Source organism: Cricetulus griseus, chromosome 3, assembly GCF_003668045.3.
Source record: "Cricetulus griseus strain 17A/GY chromosome 3, alternate assembly CriGri-PICRH-1.0, whole genome shotgun sequence".
Taxonomy (NCBI): domain Eukaryota; kingdom Metazoa; phylum Chordata; class Mammalia; order Rodentia; family Cricetidae; genus Cricetulus; species Cricetulus griseus.
Window position 1 is genome coordinate 77698172 of NC_048596.1, and position 22584 is coordinate 77720755.

Consider the following 22584-nt stretch of genomic DNA (forward strand, 5'->3'; position numbering starts at 1 on the left):
CCCAGCTGTGAGGGCTGCAGCAGTGGTTGGAGTTCAGAGCAGCCGCCTCACCATGTGCTCAGAGACAGGGGACTCTGCTGTAGCACACTCTAACCCATGGCACATGGCAGAGGAACTCCTGCCTGCACGCCACGTGCTCAGGGCTGCAAGAAAAGACCCCTGACCCATGCATGCCACGTGTGTGGGAGGTAAGGACAGAGAGACGCTTAACAAACACACAGCACAAATGTGAAACTTGGACATACAGCACAGTAACACAGAATAGACAGACTAGGGCCCTTATAATCTTGCAAGAACCTTCAGATGGCCGGCCAAATGTCCCTTTCCTTTAGACTGGGTGACTTTTGGGCCCCCTGGTCCCTTTTTTTACAGATTGCAGAGGCTGCCTCCTGAACCTCTGCCCTAAACGAGGGATTGGGGTGTCCCCTCAATCCTCGGTCCCCTAAATCCTTGTAGGCCTACTTACAGATTTCACCCCAGATTTCACCTTACAGAAATCGCTAGTGTACCACACATAGAACATTTACATTTACACAATTAACAAACATAACGGACACCCACCAACGGGTTGAAATATGAAACCATCGGTAGTCAGGGTCCTGGGGAGGGTTTTGGGGTTTCCGGACAACGCACCAGATGTTGTGCCCAGAATTCGGAACCCCAAAAGAACCCACCAACAAGGAGACGACTCACCGAATGCAAGGACAAAGGTTTCTTTATTGACTCGAGGATACGAGCTCCAGCAAGGACCCCATTGGTTCGGGAACAAATGAAGTGCCCACTTTCTACTGAAGGGTGTTTTTATAAGGGAAAATTGTAGGGCTAGAAGCCCTAATATTACAGAATTTCCGTGGTTACACAGGACAGGACAAAAGATTGTATGCTTACAATCAAGCAGGATGCTGCAGAGGAAATGAGTTTGTTAATTATCTCCTGGGCTTCGGACTTTTACAATTAATAACTATCTGATCCTCTTTGGACCAGAGGAATGTGGACACCATTCTAGGGTGTGATATCTGGTCTAAGGGCTTGAGTCCTGTGGACCTTTGTTTAACCTTGTCTGCTGAGTTGCCTTTTGGGAACTCAGAGTTTTCTTTTTGGGCTTTGGAGTCTAGGTTTTAGACCTTCACTCCCCCAGAAAAATCTGTCAGCTAGTAGCTTTCAGGACCTGCTAACATTTGGGCCCTATATTATTAATTCCCCGCCAGAAACCAAGGGATTGGTTTTTGACGAAAAGTCAAAGGGGGAAATGAAAGGAGAAAAATTAATAAAGGTCCAGTGCATAAGGGGAGTCAAACTGTCATCATCTATAAATAACATGCTATCTATCCATCATCTACCTATCTATCATCTGTATATGTGTGTGTGTGTGTGTGTGTGTGTGTGTGTGTGTGTATAGGTATCTGTCTATCTCTAAGTACACGGGAGATCCCTAGTGAAAAGAACTGCAGTTAAAAGATGAGTTTAGCACTGTTTTAGGATCCAAGAACTCTATTTCCTCAAACTGGTGATAATGAGACATTAAAAAGTTAAGAAATACAACATCTGGTGGCTTGCATAAGAATGGCTTCCTCTGGGCATTGGTGGTGCACGCCTTTAATTCCAGCACTCGGGAGGCAGAGGCAGGTGGATCTCTGTGAGTTTGAGGCCAGCCTGGTCTCCAGAGCGAGTGCCAGGATAGGCTTCAAAGCTACATAGAGAAACCCTGTCTCGAAAAACAAACAACAACAAAAAAGAATGGCTTCCATAAGGCTCATTCGAATATTTGTTTCCCAGTTGGTGGATTGTTTAGGAAGGATTAGGAGGTGTGGCTTTGTTGTAGGAGGTGTATCAATGGGGAGAGTGGGCTCTAGGTTTCAAAAGTGCAGGCCAAGCCCAGTCTTCCTCCCTCTCTGTATCCTGCTTGCAGATTAGACATAAGCTCTCAGCTACTGCTCTAGCAATATGCCCATCTGCCTGCTGCCACATACCTTGCTGTGATGGCCATGCATTCACCCTCTAAAACTTTAAGCAAATGCCCAATTAAATACTTTACAAGACGCCTTTGTCATAGTGTCTCTTCATAGAAATAGTAACTAAGTAACGTGGAAAACTGGAGGATAAATCTACCAAAACTGTCAGCTCCTTTTATGCTGAAACTTAGTAAACACCGCTAAGATTCAGGGTATTAGGATAAATGGAAAGCATAGTTTATTAAGATGCCCATTCCCACCTAAATCAACCTATTGGCTCAATACAATACCAGTTATAATCCCAGTTGATGGTAGTGGCCTCTGCCTGCTCCTCCTGCTCTTGCTCTTGCTCCTGCTCTTGCTCCTGCTCCTCCTCCTCCTCCTCCTCCTCCTCCTCCTCCTCCTCCTCCTCCTTTGTTTTGTTTTGAGGCAAGGTCTGTGTCTTAGGGTTACTATTGTTGTGATGAAAAGTCATGACACAAAAGCAAATCAGGGAAGAGAGGGTTTATTAGGCTTTCCTGTTCATCACTGAAGGAAGTCAGGACAGGAACTGAAACAGGGCAGGATCCTGGAGATAGGAGCTGATGCAGAGGGCATAGAGGGGTGCTGCTTACTGGCTTCTCCCCATGGCTTGCTCAGCCTGTTTTCTTATAGAACCCAGGACCAAAGCCCAGGGATAGTTCCACCCACAATGGGCAGGGCCCTCCCCCATAGATCACTAATTAAGAAACAATGTCTTACAGCTGGATCTCATGGAGGCATTTCCTCAACTGAGGCTCCTTTCTCTCTGACGACTCTAGTTTGTGTCAAGCTGACACACAAAACCAGCCAGTACAACCAACTCATTGTCAACTTGACACACAAACACATCACTATTAAGCCACAACCCTTCCTTTCCTATTCATCCCCAAGATCTTAAATAACTTTAAAAGTCCCATAGTCTTTACAAATTCAAACACATTAAAACTTCAGTCCCTTTAGAATAGTCAATCTCCTTTAAAATCCAAAGTATTTTAAAATTCAGTCTCTAAAATATGGGCTCCAATAAAATACCTTCTTACTTCAAGAGGGATAAATAGGGCCTAGTCACAATCAGATCAAAGCAAAACAAAATTTCAACTGTCTGATGTCTGGGCTCCACACATGATCTTCTGAACTCCTGCAAAGGGCTTGGGCAATTTCTCCAGTTCTACACTCTACAGCACACACAAACACACACAGCTTGTCTTCTAGGCTCTGGCTGGCTCCACTCCACTGCTGCTGCTGTTCTTGACAGTCATCCTACGGCACTGGCATCTCCAAAATGCTGGAGTCTTCTGGGCTGCACTTTTACCAATAGCCTCTCATAGGCTTTCTTCATGGTACCAACCCTCAACGTCTTTGCATAACCCTTTAGTCCTGGACCTCCAACTGCTACTGAGGCTGCACCTTCACCAATGACCTCTCCTGGCCTCTCATAGTGCCAAGCCTCAGCTGCTCTCCATGCCTTCAAACCTAGTACCACCTGGGTGACATTTACATATCACCAAGTTGGGCTGCCAGCATGAGGTACCACCTTGATTACCTCTGGAACACAGCTTCTCTGTTCTCTCAGGAAACACTTTCCAAAAGATTTCACCTCAGTGATGCTGGTTTCTTCTTAATCACCACTAATTTCTTATTTCCAGCTGACAAGCATCAAGTATCCCTGCAGAACAAAATTTTGCTTTAGTAGTTCTGGTATCTTGTTAATCACAGCTGATTCTTCAGCCCCAGCTAACCAGAACCACAGGATCTTAATTCAAAATAGTAAATGGCCCCATAGAGTCTTTAAATTTCCCTCTGAGACTTAGCAAGCCAGGCCTCCATCCTCTGAACTTTTCTCAATATTCTTATCTTCCAAGTTCCCACAGAACATTCCACTGAGGTCTCAACACTGGATGGTTTTTCTAGCTCAAAGTTCCAAAGTCCTTCCACAATCCTCCCCAAAACATGGTCAAGTCTGTCACAGAAATGTCCCACTCTACTGGTACAAATTTGTCTTAGGGTTTCTATGGCTGTGATGAAACACCATGACCAAGAAGCAAGTTGGGGAGGAAAGGGTTTATTAGGCTTACACTTCAGCATTGCTGTTCATCACCAAAGGAAGTCAGGAAAGAAACTCAAACAGGGCAGGATCCTGGAGACAGGAGCTGATGCAGAGGCCATGGAGGGGCACTGCTTACTGCCTTGCTCAGCCCACCTTCTTATAGAACCCAGGACTACAGCCCAAGGATGCTATGGGGTGGGTACTCCCCGTTGATCACTGACTGAGAAAATGCCTTACAGCTGGATCTCCTGGAGGCATTTCCTCAACTGAGGCTCCTTCCTCTCTGATGACTCTAGTTTATGTCAAGTTGTTACACAAAACCAGTCAGTACAGTGTGTATCCCTGGCTGGCCTGTAACTTAGTATGTAAACTCAGCTGGCTTCAAACTCACAGAGATCTGCCCACTTCTACCTCCCTAGTGCTGGGATTGAAGGTATCTTTCTTTTTTTCTTGTAAGATTTATTTATTATGTATATGGTATTCTGCTTGCATGTATCTCTGCATTCCAGAAGAAGGGCACCAGATCTCATTACAGATGGTTGTGAGCCACCATGTGGTTGCTGGGAATTGAACTCAGAACCTCTAGAAGAGCAGGCAGTGCTCTTAACCTCTGAGCCATCTCTCCAGTCCGAAGGTATCTTTCATGCTTTTTTTCTTCTTTTCAATTGAAAAGTTGAGTACATATATAAAAGTGGAAATAACCCAAATATTCATCAACAGATGAATAGTAGGCTAATGTGATAGAAACATAGAAGGGAACACTATTTAACCTTCAAGAGGAAGGTAATCCTGGAAGCACCTATACATAATAAGCTTGAAGACATTATTATAAAGCAGAGTAAGTCAGTTACAAGGAGACAAACATTGTAAAAGTTCCTAGTTATATGAGGTAATTAAATGATGATTTCCGGGAGCTTGGAGTAGGGGAAAACAGAATTCTTTTTTTTTAAGAAACAATCTTATTTTACATATCAATTACCCCTCCCCATTCCCTCTCCCCCCATCCTCCCATGTCCTCCCAACACCCCCCCCCAATCCACCCCACTTCCCAAGGATAGTGAGTCCTTCCATGGGGATCATTAAAGTCTGTCACATCCTTTGGGGGCAGGGCCTAGGCCCTCCTCCCTGTATCTGGGCTGCAATAGTAACCCTCCATAGGAAATGGGCTCCCAAAGTTCATTTGTGCACTAGGGATAAACACTGGTTCCACTGTTAGAGGTCCCATAGACTGCCCAGGCCTCCCAACTGACACCCACATTCGGAGGGCTTGGTTTGGTCCAATGCTGGTTCCCCAGCTTTATAACTGGGGTCCCTATGCTTTCACTAGGTCAGGTCAACTGTTTCTCCAGGACGGTCTTGACTCCTTTGCTCATCCCTCTTCCCTCTCTACAACTGGATTCTAGGAGTTTGGCTCAGTGCTTAGCTGTGGATCTCTGCTTCTGCTTCCATCAGGTACTGGATGATGGCTGTAGGATGGCATTTAAGGTAGTCATCAATCTCATTATTGGGGAAGGGGATTTAAGGTAGCCTCTCTACTCTTGCTTAGATTCTTAGTTGGGGTCATTTTTGTGGATCTCTGAACATTTCCGTATTGCTAGATTTCTCTTTAAACCTATACTGGCTCCCTCTATTATGGTATCTCTTTTCTTGCTCTCTTCTATTCCTCCCCTGACTTAGTCTTCCTGATCCCTCTTGTCCTGCCTCCTCCTCTCCCCTTCTCTTTTTCCTCCCTCCCTCCCCACCCACCCCTGACCGTGCTCTCAATTTGCTTAGGAGTTCTTTAATGGGAAGAGAGTTTCACTTGGAATGAGAAAGTTCTAAAGGTCAATATTGTCTATGTGTGTATGTCAGTGTGAATGTTTTTTTCAGGATTGACTTTTATTTGTGTATATGTCCCTCTGTGTGTGTGTGTGTGTGCATGTGTGCTCCCTCAGAGGCCAGAAGAGGGAGTCCTGGAACTGGAGTTACAGGTGGTTGTGAGTTGGCAGACTTGGGTGGTGTGAACTGAACTCAGATTCTCTGAAAGAGCAGCAAACCCTCTTAACCACTGAGCCATCTCTCCATCCTCCAGTGTTCATAAAAACATTGTGACAGGCAATCTAAAAATGACTAATATGGGAAATATTGTATTATACACATTATTGCAATCAAAATATTGAGACATCAATTCTAAAATTCATAGAAAAGTAAAGGATGTAGAAAATAAGAATAAAACTTTCAATAAAACTAATTTTGGAGGATTAAAGAATCAATATATCACAGTGCAAATGCAAAGACATGAAAAATAAGGGGACCAGAGAGTTCATAGAGAGACCCAATGGCCAACAACAGAAGGGGCACCACAACAGATACAGTAGATCCTTTTAAACAAATGGCAACAACACAACTAATTTTCATATGCCAAAGGAGACCCCTGACCAGGACATTGCATTATGCATAAATATTAACTCAAAAAGAATCACTGACACTTTCAAACTCGTTTTATGAGAACAGCATGAGCCCGATACCAAAACAGTGGTACAGAAAACCAGAAACCAATAGCTCTATAGGTGGGAAAATACCAGCAAACTGAATTCAGGATTGACTTTTATTTTATTCCGTGTGTGTCTGTGTGTGTGTGTGTGTGTGTGTGTGTGTGTGTGTGTGTGTATACACAAGTGGGATTTAGCCCAGAAATGTACTTAAATTAACGTAAGAAAGCAAATGAAACAATACTCTGTTAACAAAATAAGGATGAAACCCTCATGACCATGTCAAAAGCTTTGGGAAAAGCATTTGATCAAATCCAGCATCCTTCCATAATTACAAATACTTTATAAATGAGTAGAAAGAAGTATTATTTTTCTAAAAGTTTATTTTTTATTTTTATCTGTATGAGCATTTTGTCTGCATGTATATCTGTGCCCCGCATGTGTGCTTGGTGCCTTCAGGGGCCAGAAAAGGCAGTCATATCCCTTGAGACTGGAGTTATAGAGTGGTGTGAGCCACCAGGTGTGTGCTGGGAGTTGAACCCAGGTCCCCAAAACTGCTGGGACAGCCCTTTAACCTCTTTTGTTTTGTTTTGTTTTTTGTTCTGTTGGGTTTTCAAGCCCTTTAACCTTAAAGAAGCATGTTTACAAGTAAAAATCCTGCACTGTTTGAAGACATTGACAGAGAGATGACCAGTCAGAAGAGGGATCTATTGCCAAGGGCGACTATCTGAGCTGGATCCCTGGGCTCACGTGGTAGAAAAAGAGAACTAACTTCTGAAAATTGCATTTTGATTTACCATGGTATGTGCATGCAATCACACACACACAGGTATTTTTTTTTAAACTAAAGGCAAATGAAGCTTTAAAAGCCACTCAATTTATAATAGCATCAAAAGTAATATCCTAGCCATTGTTTTTTCAGAAATAGACAAGCCTAAAATTTTATGGAAATGGTAGGGACTGAGAATAACCAAAACAGTCTCTAAAAATTTCTAAAACACTCGCTGGAGAGGTGGCTCAGTGATAAGAACACTTGCCAGAGAGGTGGCTCAGCAGTCAAAACACTGTCTACTCTGGTAGAGAACCTAATTTAGTTCCTTACACCTACACCGTGGTTCACAACCGTCTATAACTCCTGTTCCAGAGGACATGTCGTCCTCTTCTGGCCTCTGCAGGCACTACATACATGTGATATGCATATATGCAGGCAAAACAACCAAACACGTAAAACATTTTTTAAAATATATAAATCTTTTAAAAATTTAAGAACAAAGTCCGAGAAGTCACACTTCCTAATTTTAAAACATCCCATACACAGTGGAACTGGTACATAGGTAAATATCTGTAGACATATATACATACCATTATTTATATGTCTATCTATGGGAATCAATAGTATAAAACTGAGAATCCAGACATAAATCTTTATGTCAATTATCGGGTGATTTTGGAAAATATCAGCAGGGCAAATATTAGTTCTTCAGCAGGTGGTTCGGGGACATGAAACATTCCCTTGCCAAAAAAAAAAAACAAAGCCGGGGGGTGGTACTGCACGCCTTTAATCCCAGCACTCAGGAAGCTGGAGCAGGCGGATCTCTGAGAGTTCGAGACCAGCCTGGTCTACAAGAGCTAGCTCCAGGCAGCCTCCAAAGCCACAGAAAAACTCTGTCTCGAAAAAAAAAAAAAAAAAAAAAAAAAAAAAAACCAAAACCAAACAAACAAACAAAAAAATACCAAAAAAAAAAAAAAAAAAAAAAAAAAAAAGGGTTGGAGAGATGACTCAGCAGTTAAGAGCACATGACAGCTAACAACTCTATGCAACTTCAGTCCGAGGGGATCTGATGATACCCGCTTCTGACCTCTCCTGGCACCTACACATACATGTAGGCAAAACACCCAGCTTCCACACAGCAGCTCACAACCATCTAGTTCCAGGGGATCTGATGCCCTCTTCTGGTAATTCTGGCACCTTGAACTCTAACATCATGATGATGATCAAATTCCCCATGGAGATCAAGACATCAGATGTTTTATACAACTCAGAAACAAAGGTAGGGCTGGCAAGGTAGTTAGCTAGCTACCACCAAGCTAGAGGATATGACTTCGATCCCTGAGTCCCAAATGGTGGACACTGTCCACTGGTTTCCCCTCCACCCTCATCCCATGCATTTGCCTGTACACACACACACACACACACACACACACACACACACACACACACACACAGTTACAAAAATAAAATGTAAAAACAAATGTACTTAGAATAAAAGGAAGTGCCACAAAAAATCCTGTAAAGAAATGGATTAGTCAAATGGCTTTGAACTCTTTATATCAGAAGTGGTAGTAAAGAATTTCTCTAAGTATGACTGAAGATAATTTTTATACAGAATCCAAGGGGTAAGAGAATCTCTGAAATTACAGGTTAGACATTTTTACCATCTGAGAAACCTAATCAGAGATTTGCTAGAGCATGCATCCCCTACTCCAAACAACGAGAGATGACACTGTTCTGTCCTAGCTCTGTTTGTCTGATTTTTATTTTATCTTATTATTATTTTTAATGTCTGTTTATATTCTATTGAGACTGAGAAAGAGTGTGGATTTGGGTGAGCAGGGATGTGAGGAGGAGCTGGAAGAAGCTGGGGGAGGTGGAAGTGTAATCAGAATATATTGTATTAAAAAATCTATTTTCAGGTCCCCCCCCCCCCAAAAAAAAGCAAAGTAAAAATACCTAAAAAAAAAAAAAAAAGATACTCCTGGGTGGATGACAACAATTTGATGAGAAGGTTCGTAGGGCCAGAGTGAATTCCCAGGAGTTGGCAGGATGGTAGCTTTGTGGAAAGATTAGAGGGACAGCCTGTTTCTGCTCAATAGGAAGAAAAAAGCTATAGCAGGAATAACCCAACTGGGAAGAGAAAAGTAAGATAGATGGAACCCTTGGTTCATTTGAAAGTACTGAGAGGAAGCCATATTTCTTGGATCCATTGCTAACCATTTTCTAAAATGAGAGATTTTAATAAAATAAAATAAAATTTTATGAGGAACCTTACTTTAGCAAATGACTCAATTTTGAGGTGTTTTATATTGTCTTTATTGTTGTGGTGCTTATCATGTGTGTGGAGGGGCTTCGTGAATGTCAAGTACAGGTGGAAAGGTCTATGGAGTCTGTTCTGCCCTTTACCTTTATGTGGGCCCCAGGGATTTAATTCAGGTTATCAGGCTTTTGAGGCAACTCAATGATGCTGAGCCATCTCGTTGGTTCTCAACTTTAGACATTTTATACATAAGCATTGTGCAGGGCCATTTTGATTTAAGCCAGTGGTAAAATTTTACTTGAATGGATGTGGGGAGAGGTGCACCAATGTGTTGGTTTGGGCCTTCCCAAATCCAATTATGAAGACAATGAAACTTTTTTGTTTTTGTTTTTCAAGACAGGGTTTCTCTGTGCAATGAGGCCAAACTCAGGGAGATCCTCTTGTCTCTGCCTCCTGAGTGCTGGTACTAATGGCGTGCACCACCGTCACCCAGTGATAATGCAACTTGCATTGGCATTTTTTGTTTTGCTGTCAGCGACATTTAACTTTTATAAATCAAATGGCTATTTGTGCTTCTGTATAGCTTAACAAGCTGTGGACAGAGGGAGCGTTGCTGTTTGAGAGCACCACCGTCAGTAGCTGCTTCTGCCCTCTAATGGCACAATTCCTCTCAGGTGGTGTGCCTCTCGGTTGAGGAAAGTGCCTTAATGACTAACTTCAGTTTAAAAGATGAAGAGCTTCGGTGTACTGGGATGGGGGTATGCACACAAAAAGATCAAATAGTAATTTAAAAAGCAAAAATCTTTTTATTGGCTGCTATTTCAAGTTGTCCTCCAATCTCTACACCTATATAGTCACATACAAAATAAAATGTCTTTGATGTGAATGGAGGTCAAAGGCCAAGCCTGGGGTTGGACCTTCTCTTCCACCTGGAGTCAGTGTCTGTTGTTTGCCACATACAGTTACACAAGCTTCTGGACAATCTCTGATCTTTACCCTCCATCTCATCATTGTAAGAACACTGGGATTACAGATGCATATGTGGTCCTGGCTTTACTTGGGTTTGCAGCATTCAAACTCAAGTCCTCAGGCTTATGGAAGCATTTAACACACTGAGCCAGGTCTCCAGCTTTTGAGTGTTTGAAAGTCAAGGCTTTCAATTTTGTTAAGCAGGCATAGGTTCTGTGGACGCTGACATATGAAAAGGTATAGGTCACAAGAAAATAATGGAAAGGACTAAGGAGTTCAAACACTAACTGATGAAGCTGGACAAGTGCTGATAATTGCAAAGGAACAACACCTTCACATGGTCAGTAGCCAGGAAACTGTCACAGGAGTGGGCTGCAACTCAAGTGCAGGCCAGCTAAGCTTAAAGAATGAGCCCAATGTGAGAAACTCAGATCAGATAGGATGGTTCTGTGTACCAAATCTACAATGGATGTGGGAAACAGGATCAAGTTATAGATCTGATCAGCCAGAATTAAGAGTATAATCTAGCTGGATTATCTCAAAGCTTAAGTGGCATGCAGGCAGGAGTGGTCAGGACATGCCACTCCAGACATCAGGCATATGTGGGGACAAACAAGTGCCACTGGCATTATGGCAGAGAGAGCCATCACCAAAAGTATTTGGGCTCAAAGGCAGCATCTCCAAAATGAACTTGGGCCTGGATGGCTTTCATACCCTCGGCACTTGTGTTAATTTCCTTTACACCAGCTCTCAGGAGCTGGAAAGATGGCATGGTGGTGAACAGTGCTTGCTGCTCTTACACAGGACCTGAGTTTGGTGCCATCACTGGGTTCCTAAAGCAGCAGAGGAGAGGCTAGTCTCATGACCACTTACTTTTGTCAGTGGGGAGAGGACAGACAAAACCACTTGGCTTAAATGATTTCTGTTTCTTCAAGGAATTTAGCATAATGTAGCAGAATTCCAAGGGGAAATGCAAAACAAAAAATACAAAACAGCTAGAAAATAGGCCCAATTCCTCATCTCTAAGATGAAAGCACCCCATCCCCTTTTTAGAAACCCAACTTTTTTTTTTAAAGATATATTTATTATATATACAGTGTTCCATCTGCATGTATGCCTGCAGGCCAGAAGAGGTTACCAGATCTCATAACGGATGCTTGTGAGCCACCATGTGGTTGCTGGGAATTGAACTCAGGACCCCTGGAAGAGCAGTCAGTGCTCTTAACCTCTAGCCCCCGAAACCCAACTTCTAATTATCAGAAATGAGGATTTTCTACCAGCCCCCTCTGAAGTACATTTGGAATGTTTAGAATTCTGTCTATAAAGGCTGGAAGGATATTGGAAAGAGAGGAAATGAGACACTATTGTCTCTAAATAATGTACATCTTCAACATGTAAGAAGTTTACTGAAAACTTTTATTGTAATCAAAAAGTGACATAACGGGGCTGTAATGAGTTCAGCAAATCATTCTGCTGATATTTTTGAACTGATACCAGCATTTGCCAGGCAATTAAAAAAATTCAAATGTGAAAATTTCACAGTACAGTAAACTCCACCCCAACTAATTAATGGTGGTTAAAAATAATAGGCCCTAGCAAAACCTCTCATGTTCCATGGTCACAGCTCACAATTCTGTACAAAAGTTCGTTATAAAGCTCTGATGTAAAAATGAAATAATCAAGCAGCAAATACTTTTTAAGTGCAGCACAGGGTCTTCCATTCATTATTTACAAGGCTGGAATCTCTTTACATTATAACAGAGTTTAATACAGATGACTTAGTAATTAAGTCAATTAAAACATCCGTCCTTCACACAGTGACAGATTTCGCTTTTTGGTCGTCTTTCTCCTTGTCCTTGTCCTTGCTCTTCTTTGCCTTTTTCTTCTTGTGTTTGTGTTTCTGGCTCTTCTCGGCGTCGGCCTCTGCACCCGCATGCTTCTTGTGCTTCTTGTGCTTTTTATGCTTCTTGTGCTTTTTCTTCTCTTTCTTCTTCTTCTTCTTCTTGCTGTCCTGGCTTCCTGCTGAGCTGGCACTGCTGCTATGGCTTCGGGTCTGGCTGCCAGAAGGGCTGTGACTTCTACTTGGACTAATACTGGGGCTGCTCTGACTCTGGCTCCTGTCTGCACCTGGCTGGATGGCTGCTGCTACGTTCAAGCTCTCTTTTGCTTTCTCTGTTGTTTTCTCTTTCAAGTCCTTGGAGATACTGGCCACAGCTTCCTCTTCCTTCACAGACACGTTACTCTCACTGTCGCTCTCGTTATAGTCTGGTTCAAAAGCAGCCTCATCAGTCTCTCTAGTTAGATCAGAGGAAAGACGAGAGGAATGACTGAACTGGGGTTTTGGCTTGATGGTGCTCTTATCAATCTGTCCAGCAACCATTTCTTTCTCAACTGCAGGGTCTGGTGGGTTAGGTATATACGGCAACTTGCCACCACTACTGGACTCTTTCCCGTTTCTAGCCTCAGCAGCATGCTTCTCCCGTTCCTTCCCAGAGTTTTTATCTACAGACTTTGTCTCTTCACATGAGCGTTTGGTATCGTAGGGGGCTTTATGATCATGAGGCTTTTTGTCTCTTGGGGGACTAGAATTACTTTTTTTGGACTCTGTCCCCTTTTTAGGCAAATCTCTCTCCTCCCTCGGCTTACCTTTCTGTCCAGATGAAGAATCTTTACCTCGAGGAGGAGAGTCCTTCCTTCTTACTAACTCACTTCTCTCATCTCTTCGCTTGGAACTAGAATACTCTCTGCTGTCATAGTCTATTTTCTTGTCCCTTCCAGGAGTGAAGTCTTTATTTGAGGAACCACGAACAGATTCATGTTTATCCGAAGTCCTGGTCTCTTTGGAAGACTGAGACAGATTCTTAAAATTTCCTTGTTCACTCAGACGGTCTGAGGTGCTCTCCTTCTCTGGCTGGGCACTGCTCTTTCTCTTGTCAGGGATTTCCTTCTCTAACACCGAGTGCTCCCTGTCTTTGGTTCTCCCCTTTTCACTGGATGCAGAGCCTTTTGAGCTTTTGACTTCATGCTGCGTCATTTCGTGGCTCACCTCTTTGGTGAGCTTCTGAAGTTTCTCTGACTGCTCACTTTCTTTCTCAGTGTACTTGACTGGAGCGGACGGCTTAGTAGTAACATTTTTTATGATACTAGATGGTTTCCCTACATTTTGTACAGGCTGTGTGGATTTAACATCTTCTTCTTCAGATTCAAAGTCATCTTTATCCCATTTGGACTGAGGAACCTGGATCATAATTATAACGTCTTCAGCAGGAGCTGTATTATCATTATTATATTCCTCCATAGTTTTAATGACTGTCCTCTTTGTATCTGTCTTTTCTTCAGATTTCCGCACAGGACTGCCTCCAGTTGAGCTTGTACTAAAATAAATGAATATACTTTTAATTAATGAGAAATTTACTAATGATAAATAAAAATTTGAAAAGCCAGCTTAAAATAGGATGTCTTTTTTAGCTTTAAAAAAATTAAATTATGCTCTAAGAAACACACACATGATCAAACTATAAAAACCAATGTGGTTCATCCAACTTGTTATAACCTAGCCTGAAACTATGCTGCTACTAGGCTAGTCTATTGAATTGCCATGAACCAGGCTCTCAAGAACATAAGTGTATAAGATCAAAGGATATCACTGCCCAAAAAGGACACCTGCCCCCCAGGCCCCCATACCTGGTGTAATCCACAAGTGTGGAGCTGGAGCCTTCAGTTCCAGCTACTTTCCGCTTGGCCTTTCCCTTGACTTTTTCCTGTTTAATTTTGCTAGATGTTGACTCCATTTTTTCAGAGGGTTCTTTTGTAGTAGATGTATTTTCTGCACTTCCAATTTTTTTCCCAGTCTCTCTGTTGAGTTTAATTTTCTTGGCTGGGGCAGTTGATAATGCAATCTTGTCCTTTTCTGGGGTCCTGTCTAGCTTTTCGCCATCACCTTCCATTTTTCGCTTTGGCGATGGTTTCACTATTTCAGCTCCTTCTACTTTAGAAATTTTCATTGATGATGACTCAAAATCTTTATCTACATTCTTTTCTTCAGTTTTTCTCTTTCTTTTTTCTCCCTTGCTATCAAGTAGTTTATTTTTCTCAGGCTTCTTGGCCTTTTCATCCTTACTAGCTGGCTTTTCTGACTTGATGTCTTTGGAACAGTCCTTTTTCACCTTCTCCTCCTTGACTGGCTTTGTCTCAGGGTGTTCTTTTGCAGATTTAGAGTGGGCTTTTCTGGGGGTTCCAGTGACCTTATCATCCTTCTGAGACGATGATGAAGGTTTTACAGAATCAGTCTTTGCAGCCTCCTCTTTGGCTTTTTTAAGTGGAGGTTCAGACCGAGGAGATTTTTCACGCTCCCCATCTACTTTTTCTTGGGGTCCTTTAGAAGGTTTTAAAACATTTTCTTTCTTGGTTGTAGTAGATCCATCACTTTTCCGTTTGGTCTTGTCACTTTTTACTTTTGGCTTATCCTTTTCTCTCTTGTCTTTTTCAGATACTGATTTGAAAGTGATAGATTCTGCATCCATTGGTTCATCCCTAACAGGTGTAGCATCGTCTCTACTTGGGAGAACAAACAATGTATCTGTCTTAGCGTCATCAACACCTGATGACTCCCTGGATTTCCTGGAGGTCTCTAACAGCTCGGGGTTCAGGAAGCTCTCACTCTCTTCCCCCTTTCTTCGTTTTCTGTGTTTCTTATGCTTGTTTCCTTTATTGTCTCCTGGAATGTTCTCACTCTCCTTTGATTTTGTATTATCTTTTTGATTGTGACTATCTCTTGTTGAAAGCTTTTCTGGATAGCTGCCACCTAGATTTCTATTTCTATGACTTTGTCCAGCAGGATAGTCGTCTCTGCGCCCTCTTGTGAAGGGTGAATTTCTGATATTAAGAGGTAAAAGTCTCTCTGGAGAGAAGTCCTCTCTGTTAGCTGAGGGTCTAGGCTGTGTCCCCACAGCATACCCTTTGTAGTACTTCTCATACCACTCTCGGTATTTCCTCTCCCATTCTCGGTAGCGTTCTTTCTCAAATGGGTCTCTAAAGTCGACACTCCGCCCATAATAGGCTTTAATGTCATAAGGGGGTGGAACTTCTCTGTATCTATTAAAATACTCACGTTCTGTTTCTCCTTGAGGTACATTACGCTTAGTAGGAGACTGTCCCCTAAATGCTTGAGGAGATCTTGACCTTGAATGATAACGTCTATATGGAGGTGACCTTGACCTAGATCGGTGATATCCATGAGATCTGGACCGTGAACGATAATTGCGGCTCTTGCCTCTGCCTCTCCTGGGGTATGGGGGTGATCGTGAATAGGAGCGAGAGTGTGAGCGGCTGAAGGATCGAGAATAAGAGCGTGACCGTGTCGAGCCAGATCTTGACTTTGAGTAAGTGTATGAACTTCTTGAATACGATGAACCACTATAGGGAGATTTAGACCTAAAAACAAAAACACAGTTGATGGTTGAGAAATATATACAAAATAAAAACAGATAGATTCTAACAGTTTTATCTTTCTTTGCATCAAGTTTCAACTTAGATGATTAAAGAGGCACAGTGACCTCTACTGGAATGGAATAAAGTACATAAACCACTTGTTACAAAACAAAAGGCAAGTATTGACAATCAGTGGAGTGCATTAATGTACCAAGAGTTTTATGAGCTTATTAACATTAAACAAATGCCAATTAAATTTAAATTTCCTGTCTGATTATTTAAGCTAGGAGTCTATTTTTATCTTACACTAGCCAACAGTCTAGCTTTAAAAGGAACCACATTTTAAATTTAAGTCTAAAAAACAAAAAACTTCCAGGGAACTTCTGTAATTCAGTTTTTTTCTATCAATACAACAATGTGTACTCTACCACTGCTTTTTAATCACACAGGTTAATGTTCCAGCAAGAAGCTGTAGCTTTATGGCAAAGGCCCTCAGAATGCTCTCTGGCTAGTTCCCTATGTCTTTCCTTCCATAAACATTCCCCATTTATTTCATATTATAAATAACTTCAAGGGACAAGGACAATTTAGTCCCCACAAATGCTAGTTCTACACAATAGAATTTACACTGAGACATTATTTTAATGGACATATTGGGGAATAAGCTACATCTTCTCCATTCTATAAAACTAGACCGAATCAGAAAAATCTCATAAGTGCAGTGTTATTTATATCCATAGGTAATCCCTGGATATTCAAAGTCCCATTTGTAATTCTGTTGTGAAGGCTTGCAAAACACTAACCTGGAAAATGAGCGCCTACGCTCCTTTTGAATCTTTTTGTATTCCATCAATTCCTTAGCAAAATCATTTGTAAACTCATCTAGCTTGGACTTTTTCTTTTCCCTAGTAAAATAAAGTTAAAGAGTGAAAGTTAACAAAAACCATTTAAGAAAACTAACAAGACAAATGTAATTAGATCATGAATGAAATGAATGAAATTGCCATTAGTTCTCTACTTTAAAACTATAAATAACTAGGTATCCCTGACGAAGTTGCTCGTATGGCTTTGGTTTAAATTTTAGGTGAACTTTCTTTACTAACTGGAAACACTGGAAAATGTTTCCAAAATACCTATTTAATGTTGTATCAGAAAATGAAAAAGTGTATGACAACTTCAAATGAAAATACTCACTCTTCCTTTAGTCGTCGTTGCTCTCTATAGAATTCTTCCCTGGACAAAGGTGGTGCTTGCGTTGTAGGGATGGTATTTGAATGAGCAGTCTGAACTCCTGATGATACCCAAGGTGTTGATATATTGGCAGGAGCTGGTGGAAACCCTGGAGGAGGGACACTATATCCTGCAGGTGGGGGTTGGCCAGGAGGAAACTGAGGAGAAAACTGTGGGGGAGGTACACCTGGAGGAAGAGGAAGTGTATGGGGAGGCGGCGGATACAAAGGAGGTGGTGGAACAGGTACAAAGACGGGAGTTGCTGGTAGTGATGGGCCTTGAGTCCTCTGGGATCTTTCGCTGTGGTGTCGCCCGCGGTTTATACTTCTGGAGAAATAAATTCCAAGGTATTATACCTTTAAATTAAATTCATCTGAGACAAATGAGGTTGTCTTTTTCTGTTCTTATTTTCCAAAGTATAAAAAAATGGAATAGAATCAACTACTCAAATCAAGATGTATTTGTATACATGAACTCTACAGGCCAAGTATGGTGATGTAGGTCTACAGTCCCAACTACTCAGGAGGCTGGACAATCACTTTTGACACCAGCTTGAGTAACAGCAAAAACTTGCTCAGAACAAAAATCTCTCAACTAACTGTATTTCAAAATCGTGGATCCTCTGCAAGAGCATCATATGCTCTTAGCCACTAAACCTCTCCAGCTCCAAGATCTACTTTTTAAGGTCACTTAGCAACAAACAGGAAACATATTTTGAAGGAAGTGACAGGTTAACACGGCTGTGATCTAGGTCTCTCCCAAATGCCTTTCTAGACCCAAAATTCACATTAAAAACCACTGTAACTTCCTTTTGGAGGAAGTGGGTGAAGACCAAACAAAACAGAATCATATGAATTCCAGTACTTGTAATCAAAACTGAAAATGTCAATGTTTTCCCTTATAAACTGAAGTAACAGTGCTAAAGTTTCTGAACTGTCTCAAAGAATCTGTGTGTGCTTTTGTTAAGCTAATGGTTTTTTATACAATAAGCAAATGGTATGTGACAGCAACAGCAGGCATTTAGGGTTAAATGTGCTCAGAACCATGAATTGGTACACATCAACTTCTTTTAATGCAATCTAGTCACAAAGGCATCTAACTGTCATAAGATTAGCAATTCTGAATGGAGCACTAGAAGATCAGTAATAGCCTTAACAAATCTGGAAGTCTTTGAACCTTGATTTAAATAATCACCACCATAGTAAAACTTATGGCTTCCTGGGAGTAAGAACCCCAACAAATCTCCTGGACTTTTCTTTTGGAAAAGAAGGTTGGGACAGAAAGAAACACAATACTTTTTCCCATCTGGGAGCTGAACTGGCTAACTTTCCTTCATAAGCTGTATCTTGCCATGTACTGATACAGACCAAGTAATCATTGGAAACAATACAAAGAACAGAGCCCGATGGGCCAAAGAAATGGCTCAGTGAGTGGGTAAGAGAGCTTGCACAAGTGCACAGAACTGAGCCCAACCAAACTCCCAACACCCACCTAAAAAGTAATGTGTGGCCATGCATGCCTATATGTAACCCCAGTGTTGGGAGGGGTAACAGGGGACTGCTGGGGCTTGCTGCCTAGTGGTCTAGCTCCGGTTTCGGTGAGTTATCTTTTCTCAAAAGAATAAGACAGAGAATAGTAGAGCAGGGTACCTGACACCCTCCATGGGCTTCTGTAAGCATGCATGTTCACATACATACCAAAGATGGAGACTTAAATTTTTGTCATTGTGCTAATTCGTCTGTCCTATATTCTGCTTTTCCATACTACCTTCCTGCCCTTCCTCCACAGACAGGTCTTGGTATGTCATTCAGGCTGGCCTCCAACTCACAATCTGCCTGCCTCAGCCTCCCAAATGCTGGGATTACATGTGTGCACTACACTTAGCAATAAACAGTTTTTGTAAACATAACTTCAAATGAGATTTTATACTGCATCTGCTGGGGATTGAACCTAGGACTTAACATAGGCTAGGCAGAAATTAATCACTGAACTATATAGCCCCTAGTTCCTAGATTACTTAAGGACAACTGCTAAAGACTTAAATATCTCCTTCCTCATCACTTCTGTGTTTTACTTCTTTACCCAGTGTGCCATGGAATTATTTTCCAACAGTTTCAGCATGCTTACCTATAACAATTTCTTTCCCCTCTTCTAATTTGCTGTGGTGGAGAAACCAGGTACCCAAGCTTGTTGGAACTGTGCAAGATGAAGAAAGAGAAAAACAGAATTGAGTATTTCTAAGTTTAATATATAACCTATCAGTGCATATACTTGAAAGAATTTTAACTTTTGAAAATGTTTTCATAATCTTGAATTCTTAAAATTGTTCTAAAGATCTAAGCTAAAAAATATTCTATATTTTCATTAGCACTCTACAGACTTAATGTTTAGAAAAGGGACCTTTAATTTGCAAGGCTCTATGTAGGTATTTTACATGCTTTTGAGTGCTACAAACAAAAAAAAAGGTGGCTGAGGAGAAACCTACACGCTCACAGTCCTATACTCAGTAAACAGATGCCAACTCAGGTATGTCTGTCTCTAAATTTCACGTTCTTCTACTGATATATTCTGCTAATCTCTCTTCAGTCTATTTTCTCTAACATGCATGTTTGCATGCCTGGTGGCTTTAGAAGTTTCAGAAGAGGGCACTGATCCCCTGGAGCTGAGTTACAGATGGCTGTGGGGTATTGGGAATTGAATTCAGGTCCTCTGTCCCTCCAGCCCAAATCTACTAATTTTTAATGCCATAAAGCATCTTACAGACATTAATATTCTTTGTGTGTCAGGGCAGAAAATCATACAATCCTGTAGATTTCAATAACTATTAACAAGCCAGAAAAAAAATGAGGAACTCTTGTGGTAGACATTAATCTTGCAATGTGTTTACTTACTAAACTGTATTTTGCCCATCCAAATAAGATGAGTTCAACCATTTAGGAAAATAAAAATATAGAAAACTCACACATAGGATCAACGCACTAATCTAAGGTCCTATCAAGATCCGTATGTTCTTAGGAAGAAATGGACTTATCAATCTGTATTTTACTATTTTGGAAAAGAATTACAAGGTGACCTTGAAATGAGTTTTAACTTTATGAGCACACTTACTGTGGTTTTTTTTTTTTTTTTAGATTTATGACAATTTGAAAAATTTGTAGACAGACCAGGTAGCTTGAAAATAGTAAAGAATTGAAAAGGGTGTTATGAATACATTAAATATTGCTAAAAGTCCATTTTATTGTTTTTTTTCTTAAGCCACAAAGCATCTAACCTCATAAAGTTAAAATTTATTAAACCTATGTAGGCTATATACAGCATTATTCAGCCAAGAAAAGTCAAAGATGCAATACTAGATCAAAACTGGTTAAAATTAATCATTGTATACACGGTGCCTCTGGAATTCTACTCTCTAAGCATTTATCTAAAGCACTGGGAGGTACTAATGATCTCCATGTGTGGTTTACTTTTGCTAAATTGGGTATCATACATTTTCCACCACATATAGTACATATAAGGAGTCAATCAACTATGGTACTGGGGGAAGGCCAGTCAAGAGACTGACTATGAGTAAAGCTTTGGAGAATTAAATGTAATGGGCTGGGGGCAAAGCTCCAGGGCAGAATACTTCCCTAGCATGCTAAATCCCTGGGTTCAATTCCCAGTAACTCACAGACACAAACACACACACAGACAGACACAAACATAGTTATGTGTATATTTTCAATTGTATGGATGTCAGTGTCTCTAGCCCCCAAGTTTTTCAAGTGTCAAATACATTTGTTCATTCAGATAATAATTGGAGATGCAAATTTGAATTGTGACGTTTAAAAGTATGTTAATCTGGCATATTTAAAGGAGTTTATAATAACCATTCACCAAGCTTCTGTCTAATTTGTAGTCTCTACTTTTTAGGTCAAAGGCAAGTATCTGAAGGTTATTCTGAATATGTACTTACTGTTCCCAACCTGGTCGACCACCACCTGGACGAGCAGCATTTATTCTTACTGGACCTTATAAATAAAAAAGAATGAATGTTAGATTCACTGTTAATAATTTCCTAAAGGGAAAAGGGTCCAAATCAAAATAATGTTACTTACCAGTTGTGGGGATCAACTGTCCATGTAATAATGACTGTCCCAACAAAGATGGAGTCCCAAGGACAGGCACTTGGTAACCCTTTGAGAAGCACACATACACACACAAACAAAACAAAAAATAGGAATAGTTTTTAAGTTTTACAAGTCAAAGCAAAAATAAAACAAAACAAAACAACAAAAATCTGTAAAAAACTAGATTCTAAAGCCAGTAAAATCTACCTTTTCTTCCATAAGAGCAGTAATTGCAATTGAGGAGGCCCCCTTAGAATGTTCTGATGCCAGGGCGGCAGCTGGTAATAATTTATTATCAGAATCCCTAGAAAACAATATAACATAACAAAACATCACCAGGGTGGACGATAATGAGTAAAATGATAACAATCACTAATATTGCTTATATATGTATCCTGCATTAAAATGAGTTCATGACAACTTCTGAGATGAGTGAAAGGATAGGCTGTAAAAAGCTCTTTATACATTACATAAATGCCTGGGCCAGTTAGATGCTTTAGTAGTATAGACACTTGCATGCAGGCCTAACTGGGATTTGGTCCACAGAGAACCAAGTCCTTACAGCTGTGTTCTATCTTTACATACATGCTGAGGCAGCCACATGCCTGCATGCCCACACATACATATATACTATTAAAAAAAAAAAGGAATTGCCTGAAGACATTTTACATATGATACATATGCTAGAAAATAAGTGCAAAAATTTAAGACTTCAAAATAAGAAAGTCAAGGGCCAGGTGGTAATGGCACATGCCTGTAATCTCAGCACTTGGAACGCAGAAGCAGGCAGATCTCAGTGAGTGCTCTACCAGCCTGATCTCAGTGAGTTCTATGCCAGCCTGGTCTACAAAGTGAGTTCCAGGACAGCCAGGACTGCTACAGAGAAACCCTGTCTCGAAAAACAAAAAAAGGAAAGCCAAAGAGGGCATTTTACAGTAGAACAATAGTCTAAGAGAACTCTCTGTATTCCCTTCTTTCCTTTATTGATTAAATAAAGGTAGAACTAGAACAGTGGGATACCTTATATATGGAAAGACTTCACCCTTAAGATTTTTCTTCAGTATGTATGAAAACAGGATCTGCCTCCTGTGTTTTAATAAAACTTGTCTGATTTTTAAGAGAATGCATGTGTTGGTGGACCACAAAGCCCTAGGTTGCTTTTAGTAGGTCACATGTCATTACAACTTATTCTTTTTCTTGTTTTTTGTCTTTTTAGACAGGGTTCCTTTATGAAGCCTTGGCTATTTGGGAACTAACTCTGTAGGCCAAGCTGGCCTCAAATTCAGAGATCCACATGCCTTTGCCTCCTGAGTGCTGGAA

General features: G+C 41.0%; 1 protein-coding gene across 5 annotated transcripts in view; it reads right to left on the reverse strand.

The window, feature by feature from the left end:
- Positions 1-11890: 11890 nt before the first annotated feature.
- Positions 11891-22584, reverse strand: part of Rbbp6 (RB binding protein 6, ubiquitin ligase) — a 31253-nt gene continuing 20559 nt past the window's right edge. Inside the window, exons 11-19 of one of the 5 annotated variants that reach the window (XM_027410287.2) lie at positions 21472-21568; positions 21253-21331; positions 21111-21165; positions 19283-19351; positions 17120-17482; positions 16729-16830; positions 14180-15928; positions 13142-13869; positions 12573-12789 (exon numbers count right to left, since the gene is read on the reverse strand). In XM_027410287.2, the coding sequence (XP_027266088.1) occupies positions 12722-12789; positions 13142-13869; positions 14180-15928; positions 16729-16830; positions 17120-17482; positions 19283-19351; positions 21111-21165; positions 21253-21331; positions 21472-21568 (3310 nt within the window). In that variant the 3' untranslated portion in view covers positions 12573-12721. Of the gene's footprint in view, positions 13870-14179; positions 15929-16728; positions 16831-17119; positions 17483-19282; positions 19352-21110; positions 21166-21252; positions 21332-21471; positions 21569-22584 lie in introns of all 5 variants that reach the window. The other 4 variants (XM_027410282.2, XM_027410283.2, XM_027410284.2 and 1 more) reach the window with 4 other exon arrangements.